Genomic DNA, 14,562 nt, shown 5'->3' with positions numbered 1-14,562 from the left:
GATAATAAAGCAGTGAATGTGACTGGGGCCGGGCTCCTGTGGAGGGGAGCTCATGTTGTGTAATATAATTGTTCACAGAAATAATTGTGACACACATGAAGTCTGAGATTGCCAAAGCAGCAGCAGATGCTACTTTAACTCCCAGTAACATGGGAGTAATGGATGTACTGGATGCACACACAGAAGCCCTGCGTGCATCTGTACATAAGACTTATTTTAAATTACCATCACTGATCCTGCCCTATGAACACTTTTTCAAACATATACCAGTTTTTTGTTAACAGCTAGCGGTGTGTAGAGCCATAATTTGTCCTGGTTTTCACCCAGGTTTAAGTAACATCCAGCTCTGACGCTTCCAAAGTAATGAAAGGAATTAGCTCTTTGGGTAAACTGAGACACAACACACCCTGAGCTGCTGATTACCCAGCAGCCCTCTGTTTATAAGGACTATTCAGGGTAACAAGGATTCTAATGATGTGCAATCTCATGAACCTACTACGGTCATTTTAAACATGCGATTTCAGAAACATTATTAGCCGGACTAATAAATCCTGAAACTATCTGTGTGGACGGATCCCAGCAGCAAATTCTTCAAATGCTGCTTTGGCAGATGAAGTCAGTATACAGAACACACATACACCTTTGCTCTAGAACTTCATACACATATTACATGTTTAGTACATCACTTAGTTTAAATTGTTGTGCATTTCTGAAAGCATACCAAAGCAGGATTATGATTGTCCATATGTATACTGCACCTTCTGCACAGCGAGCACCGTCACACGGCTGGTGTGTCTGTTTGTTTGTGTGTCTGTGTGCGGTTAGAATTCTGAATGTTGTTATCCACTGTTGTTGTGCAGCCGTTAGTGTAAAATTACACAATAACCACAAAGTAACAGCACATCTCTAACAAAAGGACTGTCACAATATCACATTTTGACTTTTATCACAGTAATTCTGATTGTAAAAATCCACCATGTCTTATCACAACATGAACTATAAGACTTTAAAGTTACTGCAGTAATGCTATCAGTTATTATCACTATAATAACTTCTTATCATTACTAGATTCTTTTCATAAATACATATCAGGGTGTCTGAGTGAAGTAGAAAAGTTCTGATATGAACAGAAGTTTGATGTGGAGGGGGGGGGGGGGGGCAAACTGAAACACATCTACAAAATTACTTTTTTGTCTTTTTTATGGCAATTACATTCAAAAAATAAGTTGATCAGAGGGAGCAAGCGATTTCTCTTAACCTCCTAAGACCAGAACTCATGGCATGCGTTTTTAAAGTCTCTTTGCTATTTGGCCCGATTGGCACCTCATGAATGTAAAAAAAAAAAGAATTATCTTTTTACCTGATTTTGTTTACAAGGGTCTGATATCCACATATGAGGACATTTGTTTTAAATTTCAATAGAACAGTGGCTGTATAATGTCCTCGTAAGTCAATATCAGGCCTTTGTAGAGCAAAATTTAGTATTTTGGTCTAGACAATGTCCACATAAAATCATCTAAAAACACAAACAAAGAAGATTTTAAGACTGTTTTACCCACAGTGGGCCTGTCAGAGTCCCAGCACCTGCTAGTACAACACTGGGTTTTAATCGTGCACATATGTAAGGACAGAATTCTTAATTTCTTAATCATAAATGCTCCGAAAGTGAGGAAGGAAGAATTTTACTGAAACTTGGTTTTCCATACATCAGCAGAGTGACACATTTTGGATCAAACAAAAACTCGGACATGGGATAATCTAAGAACATTAATATATCATAGAATACAATATGTCACTGAAAGGAAGAATTAGAACCACTCCCTGTATAATCTTATCATCTGTTTATTATTGGTGTCACTGTATCGTATGACTGATGCATTACTGAGAATGACTAAAGCATGTTTTTCTTTTTTCCAGGCTTCATGTGATTGTTTGGTGATTCCCTGAATCCTGGCTCTGTGTGAATATCAAGGACACCACTTTGCATTTCTTTAGCATTACTGTTATGTTCTGGTGACTGTTCCCTCAGTGTGGGCAGTCCCAACGTAGGCAGGGGGCTCGGTGTGTTGCCTGAAGCGGTCTTCCCACTACAATCCAGATGCTGAATTCCACAACCCAAGTTTTCCATTACTAACTGAAAGCCTGAGCGATAGTTCTGCTCCTGTTTGTTAATGTGGCCTCGTTTTCCTTTAGTCAGGCTGGAAATACAACAAGCTACAAAGTCAATCATACTTCATGACATTCCAGGAATTCCAAGGCTAGAAGCAAGCCTGTCAGGGACATGGCAGCTGTGGGGCGTTGAATTTTAGCTTTTTGTAATTACACGACCGGCACCCAAACATATTATGACTTCAGTTTATAATCACCTTAAATATGATTAAATATATACACTTTTTTAAGGGAAACAGTTGAGCCTTATTTCCATATGTCACTGGAGGAGATACAGACATGTGGGAATAATCGTGCTGTAATTGCCCTGTAAGGTTATGTTAACATGCTGGGAAATTTCAAACACACTGATGTTTTTCCAGCCAGAGTAGACCCCCAAACTGTGTGTGTGTGTGTGTGTGTGTTTTACATTTACAGTGGGAAAGTGTTGGAGGGGGCACTGAGGAGCAGCCTGCGTCACTTCTTAACTGGTTTACCGAGCAGCAGACGGACACAGATCCATTTTGCGTACATATCTGTGTATTATCACTAAGGGAGCAAAAAATAGACTCCGTGCACAAATCCATGTTTAAAATACTACAATATCTTATGAAAGAAAGAACTGAAAAGTTAAATACTTTGACCTGAGCAACAACTGAAGATGAATGTAGAGAGAATAAATTTAAATGTCGACCTTTGTAAAGAAATCCTCTTATTTGGGATTCTGCTGCAGCAGAAAACACTCGTCTTCTATAAACTGGAGCTACTCTAAGTCTGCTGCATTTCTAAAGCTCCAGGTAAACTGTGCTGGCATTCAGTGAGGAACTAATGTACAAATAACTGAGTAAATGAGATGTCAGCGCAGGTTCTCTGCAACTGTGAGTAAAGTGGACTATCTACAGAGGCCTGCACGCGGCGGATGGATATGGTTTGCTACTTATATCAGGGCCACACAAACTGTGTTTGTTTATGCCTGTGGTGTTAGGCTTTGTCATCATACACTGTGAAGTTATAGGCACTGACACTGGGAACTGCGTGACCCACTTCTCCCTGACCTGGAAACACTCCACAGGCTGACCTGCAGTCCAACGCCAACACGACTCGCATCAAGCGAAAAAAAAAAAAAAGGCACAGCGAATGAAATCTAGGCACAACATAAATTATTAAAGGCTAAAACGATGAGAAAGCACAGAGGTCAGCAGAGCCCCGCCATGTTCTGAGCAGGGAGAAGAAAAGAGAAATGAAAGAAGAAGAAATTTGTCTTTACTCTTCTAACAGTGAAATCCACTCTATGGGAGCTAAAGGGAATAAAGAGGAGGCAGTGGCAAGTGTTTGACTGTTCTGCTGTGTAGCACGCAGGAAAATCAAAACCTGGTGATCCTGAATGACTTCTGGACACAGCCATATGAAGTTAGCCCAGTTATGTGAGGACAAAGGAAAGGCATGTGCTGGGCACAGGCCAAGTACTTCCATATGGGTGTTGAGTTCACTGGGTCCAGGTGGCACGTGGGATCATACGTCACATGGAGGTCCAGCAGGGATCTACTGCCCCCTTATGGTGTGAGCTGTGGAGTGGTGCATTCACGAGGCACGTTTGCATTACAGGTCAGCTGCTTTAGCACATCTCAGATCTCATCGTCCGAAACAGCAACACAGCGCTGGTCTGCAGCTGCCTCAAAGCCTTTAACACGTGACACTTTTTGTGTAGTGACTCTATCAGTAAAACCAAATGAGAAGCAGCTTTGACGTTGTGTAAAGAGTGTTTATTTTGTCAGAATGATGACAACTCCAGAAACGTATTCCACATCTTCTCCTTTTCTAACAGTCCTGTCCTTGATACAAACTACTGATGATCAGCTTGACATCTCCCCATACTCCCCGTCCATGGGCAGCAGCACCAGGAAAATAAGGGCCGTAGCAAATTCACCACACAGATAAAGTATTCTGCTGTTCTATGACCTTTCATTTCACTGTTACACTGTAACTGTTTGCAAATATTTTAGCACATCAGAGCGAACAATGAGAACAATGACATGAAAGGACTTCGCATGACTTTCATCCAACAGCTGAGCCAAAGCAACAACTTACATATTAGAATATTATAAATATCATAAAACCCGTCCTACGTGTCATGTCAACATTTAACCTTCATCATTTGTAATCTGCACCACTGCAGAGGTCACTGATTAATTAATGAACGTGAGGTAAAAACCCTGCAATATTCCATATGAGTAAACACAGAGTGACAGTGGAGACAAAGAGCTCATCCCTACCTTTATAAAGTATTTATTTGTCATACCAATTTATGGGAATGAATTTCGGTATGATAACTGAAGGAACAAAACTGATATACAAACTAAATGTATCAATTTTTGCTCGCGGTCAACCAGGTACAGTCTGATAGATGCAAAAAGAAGTAAATGGTGTTCTTAAACTATTTCATGGCCTCTTTTTCTTTATATACCACAAGTCCACATGCACTAAGATGGACATGAAATACATATATTACATTATTTTGCTTTGTTTCTACTTTGAGTAGAACAGTTACAGGACTCAGTGAGAAACGGTGTGTACAGATCCAGCCAGTCCAACTGCTCAGGGACAAAGTTGAGAAGAGAAAGTCCCATCCCCACCTGGTAATGATTAACCACGAAACCACAGACCATCACCAAAGGACACTGATAAGCCATTGGTCACAGAAGGGGAGGGGTCAGAGAAGAATGAGGACCAGGTCAGCACAGGGGCGACTGGAGGCAGAGCTCAAAACACGAAATTAACAACTACATTTAAAATCTAAAATATACATAAACTACAAATTAATTTTGAAACCTATGGAAATGTCCTTCACTGAAATAAAGTGACCCATTACCCAACCCTGCAGCTTCCAGCTGATTAACAATAATGAGTCTAATTCAGTCGTTTATTTTCGTCCATCTTTAAACAACTTAATCACTCCAAAACCACATTCACCAAATTTTTTCAATAACTAAATGTCATGAATTTGCTTCTTTCTTCCACAACAAATGTTCTAGTTTTAGAGGTAATGTGTCCTGTTCTAGTTTATCTAGCACTGCTTCACATTCTTATCACACTACTGCTGTGAGCTCAAAGTCCACATACCTGCTAATTCTACAAATCTAGAGACCATTTCAGTTGGATCCCATCCACCCAGCTCTGTTTCTCTCAAATGTGCTGTAATAACTCCACTACTCCAGAGCCATGAGTATTTAATAATTATAGATATTTCCAAACTGTCTTTCTCAGCAAAACATTTGGGAAAAAAACATTTACAAACAGCTGTATGAATAACTTCTCACAGTCTGTAATGATAAGGACCAATAAGGCTTCAGAAACAGTAACAGCTCTTACTAAAGTCACCGAGGACCTGAAGACCAGCAGTGACTCACAGTCGTGGTTTTATTTGATCCCTTTAATATTTATTCAAAGACTTCATGATTCTGTTGGTTTAACAGGTCAGGTTCCTGATTGGTTTACATCACAGTTAAAGGGTCAAACTTTTAATATGTTGATCGATTACTTTAGATCTGCACAGGCTTCAGTCAGGGGTTCCTCAAGGGTCTGTCCTTGGTCTACTACTCTTTAACCTTTACATCTACCATTTTGGTAATAATATTAAGAGTTATAATGTATCCTACTGCTCTTATGTAGATGATACAAAGTTATACTTGTCATTTTCCTCTGATCTTCTAACTTCACACTGAGCTGCACTGACAGTAACTGCTGATGTCTCAAAACTCTGAGACGAGACAGATATTTCTCATTTGTCTAAATTTGATCAGATTTAACTTATTAATAATTTTATAATAATAATATTAATAAGGCCACCAGAACTCCTTCCAATTACTTGAAAAATATATCAAAAGTAAAAAAAACCTGACTCTGACCTGGCATTCATAACAAGCAGGTCAGATTATTGTAACGCTGTACCTGTAGGACTTTCAGTAGAACTAGTTCAGCACATTCAAATGCAGCAGCCGGGATCCTTACACATACACAGGAAAATATTATTCCCAGTAATAAAGGCACTTCCATGGCTCCCTGTTCAAGACAGACCTTCTATTAATTCAAACACACTCAGTGTTTTTGGCCCGAGGTTCATCTCTGACATGCTCAGTTAACTATTCTCAGAATCAAATCAAATGTCACTGCTGCACGAATTCAAGAGATTTGCATGAATTTGACTTTTAAATGGTTAACTTCCAATGAGAGAAGTGACTGATGGAAATGAACATGTGAGTGATGAAGTGTGCAGCTCTTTCTTTTTTAAATGGACTTCACCTCTTTACCCTCCTTCCCCAAAGAGCTCTGAACATCTGTGGCCAGGACAGCACACTGTCATAGGTTTACAGCCCTATGGTGGACAAATCCATCTCCAATAAATGACCATCTGCTGCTTTGTGACCACATTAATACACGATTCACCTTCAGAGATAGAAATTCTAGTGAAGAAAAAACATTTAAGAGATAACACAGTTGATATTAGGACTTCATGTACTGGGCTAGTGTTGGAAACAGCTGCTGCTAACTCAGCTATCTGGTCCCTGACCTGGCTTTTTTTGGTCACTGAATGGAGGTCTGTGAATTCCCAGCCCTGTCACAGCATTTACAAGCGGAGGAGCCTTTCTTCAGCCCCCCTTGACCTCTGCGTCACCCTTGCCCAGTGCGTGCACTGCAGCATCCTGGGAGGAGAATAGGGCTAACAGAGCGAACCCACCTCGTCAAGTTTACAACCCAATCATGCCTGGCCTCATAAATCCACGCCTTCTCCTGCAGCAAGCTGACAATGCCCACCATTCAGTGTGTGTGCAGGTTTAATAGTTCCTCTCTGGCTTCCTTCTACTTCTTAGCGACCCCTCCTCCACACACACACACACACACACACACACACACACACAGCCTTTTTTCCTCTTGCAGGTTTATGGAGGAACTATGAGCAGAGCTGCACACAAACAGGTCAGCGTGGAGTCACGGTGAGGTCAGCACTTTTTGAACTGTGCATGACCTATGACCCTCTCCATGGTGCCACCTGGCGCTCCAATGGCAGCCAGGGGAGTCCTGTGTGAACTTCATCTGAACCTGGACCTTAACATTGGACCACTGCCTCACCCTGTCCCCCTGCAGCCAGCTTCCCCTGAAACCAGGAGTCACGTCTTCCTGACACATTTCTACACCTTGCGTTGTAGCTCTGCACTCATTTATTTCATTCATTTATTTAAGTTGTCTGAGATCACAGACCATTGTTACCACTCGTTATTTACACATATGAAATGTGTAAATGTGTTTAAACACTTCATATCCACTTGTTGGATTTCACTCTCCCCATGCTCCTCTGAATGGAAGCGGCTGTCGTTGGCTTTATGCCTCCCTCTTGTGGTTTTAATTGGAAACTAGAACTTATTTATTAATTCACAACTCTGTACTTTACCACTAGAGGGAGATCTTTCTCTAAAGATCTTTTCCAAGATCAAGAAACTAAAAGTGAGGTTCAGTGTTGTTCGACCAGAAAAGTTAATGTTTTTTGGAGTAAACAGACAGTGGGGGCAAATGTAACTAAATATTTTTGATTAGTAATAAAACAGGAAAGTAAGGGAATATAAGATTGGAATCTGACAGGTAAGTGCAGGTTTATGAACTTACCCATGCTGTTGTTGTGCTCAGTTTCAAGCTGATGATCACTGTAAAAACCTGCAGAAAAGAGGTACGAGGTTAGTGTTCCAAATGTTACAGAATACTGGGAATTATGATAACATTAACAAAAAGGACTCACAAACTCGAAAGTGCAATTAACTGTTCTAAGTCACAAGAGTGATAGCAGGAAGTTTGGCTTTTTTTAGTTTAGCAGTTCAGTCAGACTTGAGTTGTGCCTGTAGCCCATACATCCACACTGACCAATGCTACTGCTCAGGGTAGCTGAGCAGGTAGAGCAGGGCGTCTATTAACGGGTTGGTGGTTCAGTCCCTTGCTGCTCTGCTCTGCACGCCAAATACACCAACCCCATGTTGCTCTCTGATGTACTGGAGATGTCCAACGTGCGTGAATGTTAGATAGAAAGCTTGTGCGAATGGGTGAATGAGGCAAGTTACATAAAGCACTTTGAGTGCTCAGGTAGAGCAGAAAAGCCATTTAAGACCAGTCCATTCATTTAAGCTGGAAGTCTGGAGGCTACAGCACAGTGGGAACAACAGTGAGCAGAGCAGACATACTGAGCTGAGTAGGATTGACTGAGTAGGATGCATGTAGAGAAAGCCCCCCGAAGCCCAACATCAGAAGAACACACCAGGCAGCTAAGCATAAGAAACTGACACACAAGCTCACCACAAAATGTTGCCAGGTCTGATCTCTAAATCTCTACTGCAACAATCAGACAGTAGGAACATAATTTCACATGAACAACATCAAAGTGTGGATCCATCCTGTTTTATTTCAGTGGTACAGGATTCACACACCAACAGAATATTGTTTAAACACCACAGCCTAAGACTATTATGCTTTTATGAAGATAGCTTATCCATCTTCTGATACTAGATCTCACGGTGAAATAGGAGACTTGCATCATGGATGTGTGAAAGATGTTTCAATCCAAATAAACAAAGTGTCTTAACCTCCTAAGACCCGAACTCTTTCATGGCATGCATTTTTAATTTTTCTTTGCTATTTGGGTTGATTGGGACCTAAAGAATGTAAAAACAAATAATTACCAGATTTTTTTTTTATCTAATTTTTGTTTTTGAGAAAAATGAGATCCACATATGATAGAACAGTGGCAGTATAATGTCCTCGTAAGTGGATATCAGGCTCTTGTAGAGAAAAATTAAGTATTTTGGTCTAGATGTCCCAAAATGTTACGTCCACATATGTGGACGCCAGGTCCTAAGAGGTTTAACATCTTTTCACCTGTAACCTCATCACAAACGTTCACGTCTTACTTTAGCAAACTCAGCATCAATCTCCTTTATTTTAAGTTATTTTTTGTGTAAATAGATTCAGATGATCTGTTATCTCCTTCTGGTTCATGACTCATGTTCACCCCTGTGACCAATCTCCCACCACAACAGGCCGTTTTATGAAAGATTCAGTGTGAAGCCTGTAAGGAAACTCTTTCTGATCCTCTTGGTGATTTTAAACTAAGCAGCATGTGAGGAGCAGCACAGGCTTGCAGTATCATATAGTGATGCATATACTGCTTTATCATCCTGTTGGCTCCACTGAGACTGGAATTTAAAATATAAGCATAATGTTGTATTTAAAGTAATGATGAAGATCACGCACCCCTCAGGAAAGTGTTATGTGAGGTCATTCAGCAGGGGAAAAGCACAACTGGCAGCTCGAGGAGTCTCCCTCTGCTGGCCTATGAGATGAATGCAGTTTTAAGGTGCTTCCACTTTAAGACTGGAAAGCTGTATCCATTGTCCATATAGTGTCTATACACTATATGGACACAGGCAGCAATTTTTCACACTAGTCTATTAATTAACGAAAGACCAAGACAGACTTTTAATTCATTTGAAAGCCTGATGCTTAGCCTCGTCCACCCCAGCTGTAAAACTCAGAAACCAGTCTTACTTGTTATCATCTATCGTCCACCTGGGCCTTACACAGAGTTTCTCTCTGATTTCTCAGACTTTTTATCTGATTTAGTGCTCAGCTCAGATCAAATAATTATTGTGGGTGATTTTAACATCCATGTAGATGCTAAAAATGACAGCCTCAACATGGCATTTAATCTGTTATTAGACTCAATTGGCTTCTCTCAAAATGTAAAAGAACCCACCCACCACTTTAGTCACACTCTAGATCTTGTTTTAACATATGGCATAGAAACTGAACATTTAACAGTGTTTCCTGAAAACCCTCTGCTGTCTGATCATTTCCTGATAACATTTACATTTACAATAATTGATTACACAGCAGTGGAGAGTAGACTTTATCAAAGTAGATGTCTTTCTGAAAGTGCTGTAACTAAGTTTAAGAATATAATCCACCCACTGTTATCATCTTCAATGCCCTGTACCAACATAGAGCAGAGCAGCTATCTGAACGCTACTCCAACAGAGGTCGATTATCTTGTTAATAATTTTACCTCCTCACTACGCATGCGACTCTGGATACTGTAGCTCCTGTGAAAACTAAGGCCTCAAATCCAAGTACCTGACTCCGTGGTATAATTCTCAAACACGTAGCCTAAAGCAGATAACTCGTAAGAGGAAATGGTGTGTCACAAATTTAGAGGATCATCATTTAGCCTGGAGAAATAGTTTGCTACTTTATAAGAAAGCCCTCCGCAAAGCCAGAACATCTTACTATTCGTCACTGATTGAAGAAAATAAGAACAACCCCAGGTTTCTCTTCAGCACTGTAGCCAGGCTGACAAACAGTCAGAGCTCTACTGAGCCAACAATCCCTTTAACGTTAACTAGTAATGACTTCATGAACTTCTTCACAAATAAAATTTTTATCATTAGAGAAAAAATTACCAATAATCATCCCACAGATGTAATATTATCTACAGCTACTTTTAGTACCATCAATGTTAAGTTAGACTCTTTTTCTCCAATTGATCTTTCTGAGTTAACTTCAATAATTACTTCCTCCAAACCATCAACGTGTCTTTTAGACCCCATTCCTACAAAACTGCTCAAAGAAGTCCTGCCATTAATTAATTCTTCAATCTTAAATATGATCAACCTATCTCTAATAATCGGCTATGTACCACAGGCCTTCAAGGTGGCTGTAGTTAAACCTTTACTTAAAAAGCATCTCTAGACCCAGCAGTCTTAGCTAATTATCCAACCTTCCTTTCATATCAAAAATCCTTGAAAGAGTAGTTGTCAAACAGCTAACAGATCATCTGCAGAGGAATGGCTTATTTGAAGAGTTTCAGTCAGGTTTCAGAGCTCATCACAGCACAGAAACAGCTTTAGTGAAGGTTACAAATGATCTTCTTATGGCCTCTGACAGTGGACTCATCTCTGTGCTTGTCCTGCTAGACCTCAGTGCTGCGTTCGATACTGTCGTCCATAATATCCTATTAGAGCGATTAGAACATGCTGTAGGTATTACAGGTACTGCGCTGCAGTGGTTTGTATCATATCTATCTAATAGACTCCAATTTGTTCAAGTAAATGGAGAGTCCTCTTCACACACTAAGGTCAATTATGGTGTTCCACAGGGTTCAGTGCTAGGACCAATTCTATTTACATTATACATGCTTCCTTTAGGCAGCATCATTAGAAGACATAGCATAAATTTTCACTGCTATGCAGATGACACGCAGCTCTATCTATCCATGAAGCCAGGTAACACACACCAATTAGTTAAACTGCAGGAATGTCTTAAAGACATAAAGACCTGGATGGCCGCTAACTTTCTGCTTCTTAATTCAGATAAAACTGAGGTTATTGTACTCGGCCCTGAAAATCTTAGAATATGGTATCTAAGCAGATTCTTACTCTGGATGGCATTACCTTGGCCTCCAGTAATGCTGTGAGGAACCTTGAGTCATTTTTGACCAGGACATGTCCTTCAACGCACATATTAAACAAATATGTAAGACTGCTTTCTTCCATTTGTGCAACATCTCTAAAGTTAGAAATATCCTGTCTCAGAGTGACGCTGAAAAACTAGTTCATGCATTTATTACTTCCAGGCTGGACTACTGTAATTCATTATTATCAGGATGTCCTAAAAACTCGCTGAAAAGCCTTCAGCTGATCCAAAATGCTGCAGCAAGAGTACTGACAGGGACTAGAAAGAGAGAGCAGATTTCTCCTGTTTTGGCTTCCTTCATTGGCTTCCTGTTAAATCCAGAATTGAATTCAAAATCCTGCTCCTCACATACAAGGTCTTAAATAATCAGGCCCCATCTTATCTTAATGACCTTGTAGTACCATATCACCCTATTAGAGCACTTCGCTCTCACACTGCAGGCCTACTTGTTGTTCCTAGAGTATTTAAAAGTAGAATGGGAGGCAGAGCCTTCCGTTTTCAAACCCCTCTTCTGTGGAACCAGCTTCCAGTTTGGATTCGGGAGACAGACACTATCTCTACTTTCAAGATTAGGCTTCAAACTTTCCTTTTGCTAAAGCATATAGTTAGGGCTGGACCAGGTGACCCTGAATCCTCCCTTAGTTATGCTGCAATAGACGTGAGCTGCCGGGGATTCCCATGATGCATTGAGTTTTCCTTTTCCAGTCACCTTTCTCACTCACTATGTGTTAATAGACCTCTCTGCATTGAATCATATCTGTTATTAATCTCTGTCTCTCTTCCACAGCATGTCTTTATCCTGTTTTTCTTCTTTCACCCCCAGCCAGTCGCAGCAGATGGCCCCGCCCTCCCTGAGCCTGGTTCTGCCGGAGGTTTCTTCCTGTTAAAGGGAGTTTTCCTTCCCACTGTCGCCAAAGTGCTTGCTCATAGGGGGTCATATGATTGTTGGGTTTTTCTCTGTATTTATTATTGTGCTATCTACTGTACAATATAAAGCGCCTTGAGGCGACTTTTGTTGTGATTTGGCGCTATATAAATAAAATTGAATTGAATTGAATTGAATTGAATCAACAAGGCGTCCAAGCATAGCTGGACTGGCCATCGCCTTCTTCTCTCGTTCTCTCCCCCTCCCTCTCCTGTTGCTACTTCAATCATGAAACTGACCAATGATCAGCTGATCAGCTTTTCTGTCGCAAGTCCCGAGTCTCTTATGTTTATCGCCCACTTCGCGCCAGAAAGAGGAAACCAGTGGATGTCGCACTAAACAACAGCAGCACGTTTAAGCTTGATCAGCTGTTGTTAGAAATTATTTAATATTAATTTCTTGTATCAGCTGATGTTTGCTGGAGCCACAGCTGTGAAAGCTGCTGGTCATGATATCCGTTTGGATATGTGGTGAGAGGGAAACATGAAGATGAAACCAGGAGATGTCCTTACTGAATCATCAGAGTCAAACAGGTGATGGAGAAACAGGTTTACCTTTTAGGTGACATGAATGAGTTGAAGTTATAAACTGTTTCTGAGAGACAAATAACACCAGGATCCTTTTCTAAGTAGCTGACGGCTGGTAACTGTGCAGGGGCGGATCTAGCAAAGTTTTGCCAGGGGGGCATTAACAGGGAAAGGGGGGCACAAAGATATACTTTTCTTTGTTATTCTCATTTAAAATGTCTCGCTTTTAATAAATAATTATCTGAAGCTTACAACCAAAGTTTTAATCTGATCTAAAATGTATAGAAGTCCATTATTGTATAGAGTAAATATTAAGTCTAATATACCCTAGTAAGCTATACTACTTTTTCCTTTGGGAAGGTACCATCTGTGCAGTCTGCAGTTCTGTTGAAGAAAGATGTTGAATCTATTTAATTATTGTAGAAAAATTATTGGTTTGTGTGCATCATGAGGCGGAGGGTGGGGGGTGGTTCCCTATTTTTTTTCCGGGAGTTGGCAAACCTATTAGTTAAGTTGTTTAATATTTCCGGTAAATACTGTTTAGAATACCAGAATACGGAGGACGGTGTAGGTTTAAGATTAGACTGATACATATATACCAACAAAACCGTGTACATCACTGTCACAACAGTGTTTGTTTTCATACAAAGGCTTTATGGCTTTTCCTATAATACCTGGTGGGCCGGTCACTAGTCAAAATGCCCGGGCTGATTTTTTTGTTCCAGTCCAGCCCTGCGTCCAAGTAAACTAAAACTACACGTCAAAAAATAGTGAACCAAAATAAAAATCAACAAAACAATGAGAAGTAACTGAGACAGTACAGAATACTCACAAATCTAAATCTAAAATAAAAAATCTACCAATAAAGCAGAGATCAAGAGAATGAACGGCCTGTTCTCCACAGACGTACTCACTCTTAGTTACAAGGAAGCAATAATAAAGGACAGACCCACTCAGAGCTGAAGCTGTGTATGTGTGGTGTCAAAAAGGTGTGACCTAAGAGCAGACCACAGTCACCTCCCAAAATCATAAGACCTCGCCATCATTGTTCACACTGAGGCTACAGTTCACACAAGCTCACCAAAGTTGGACAATAGAAGACTGGAAAATGTTGCCCAGTCTGACAAGCCTCAATTTCTACTGGAAAAATTACATTGTACAATCAGAATTTGTCATAAACATCATCCAGGCAGGGATCCATCCTGCCTTGAATCAGCAGTACAGACTGGTGGTAGTGCTGTAGTGATGTGGGGAATATCTTAGAATGAAAATGTAGAGGACATTTCTCTGGTTTGATCTTAGTTCGGTCAATTTAGTTTTCACAAGCAACCTGATGAGGTTCGGGTGCTTTGCTGTGAGTCACCTGCCATCACAGAGCGCTGTAACGTCTGAATATTCTCAACTTTAATGTCCTGCACATTTACCTTTAATATTCATATCGTTAAAAAATATTAT

The 14,562-nt window shown here is 40.4% G+C and overlaps 1 protein-coding gene across 1 annotated transcript in view; it reads right to left on the bottom strand.

The window, feature by feature from the left end:
• The window catches only part of nr6a1a (nuclear receptor subfamily 6, group A, member 1a), a 130,134-nt gene that overhangs the window by 80,269 nt on the left and 35,303 nt on the right, over positions 1-14,562 (bottom strand). The window contains exon 3 of the mRNA XM_039620540.1: positions 7,807-7,854. Within this exon, the coding sequence (XP_039476474.1) occupies positions 7,807-7,854 (48 nt within the window). The remainder of the gene's footprint in view (positions 1-7,806; positions 7,855-14,562) is intronic.

This window comes from Oreochromis aureus, linkage group 12 (genome assembly GCF_013358895.1).
Source record: "Oreochromis aureus strain Israel breed Guangdong linkage group 12, ZZ_aureus, whole genome shotgun sequence".
NCBI classification, from domain to species: Eukaryota; Metazoa; Chordata; class Actinopteri; order Cichliformes; family Cichlidae; genus Oreochromis; species Oreochromis aureus.
Note: the sequence above shows the minus strand (reverse complement) of the source record. Positions and strands in the feature narration are given on the sequence as shown.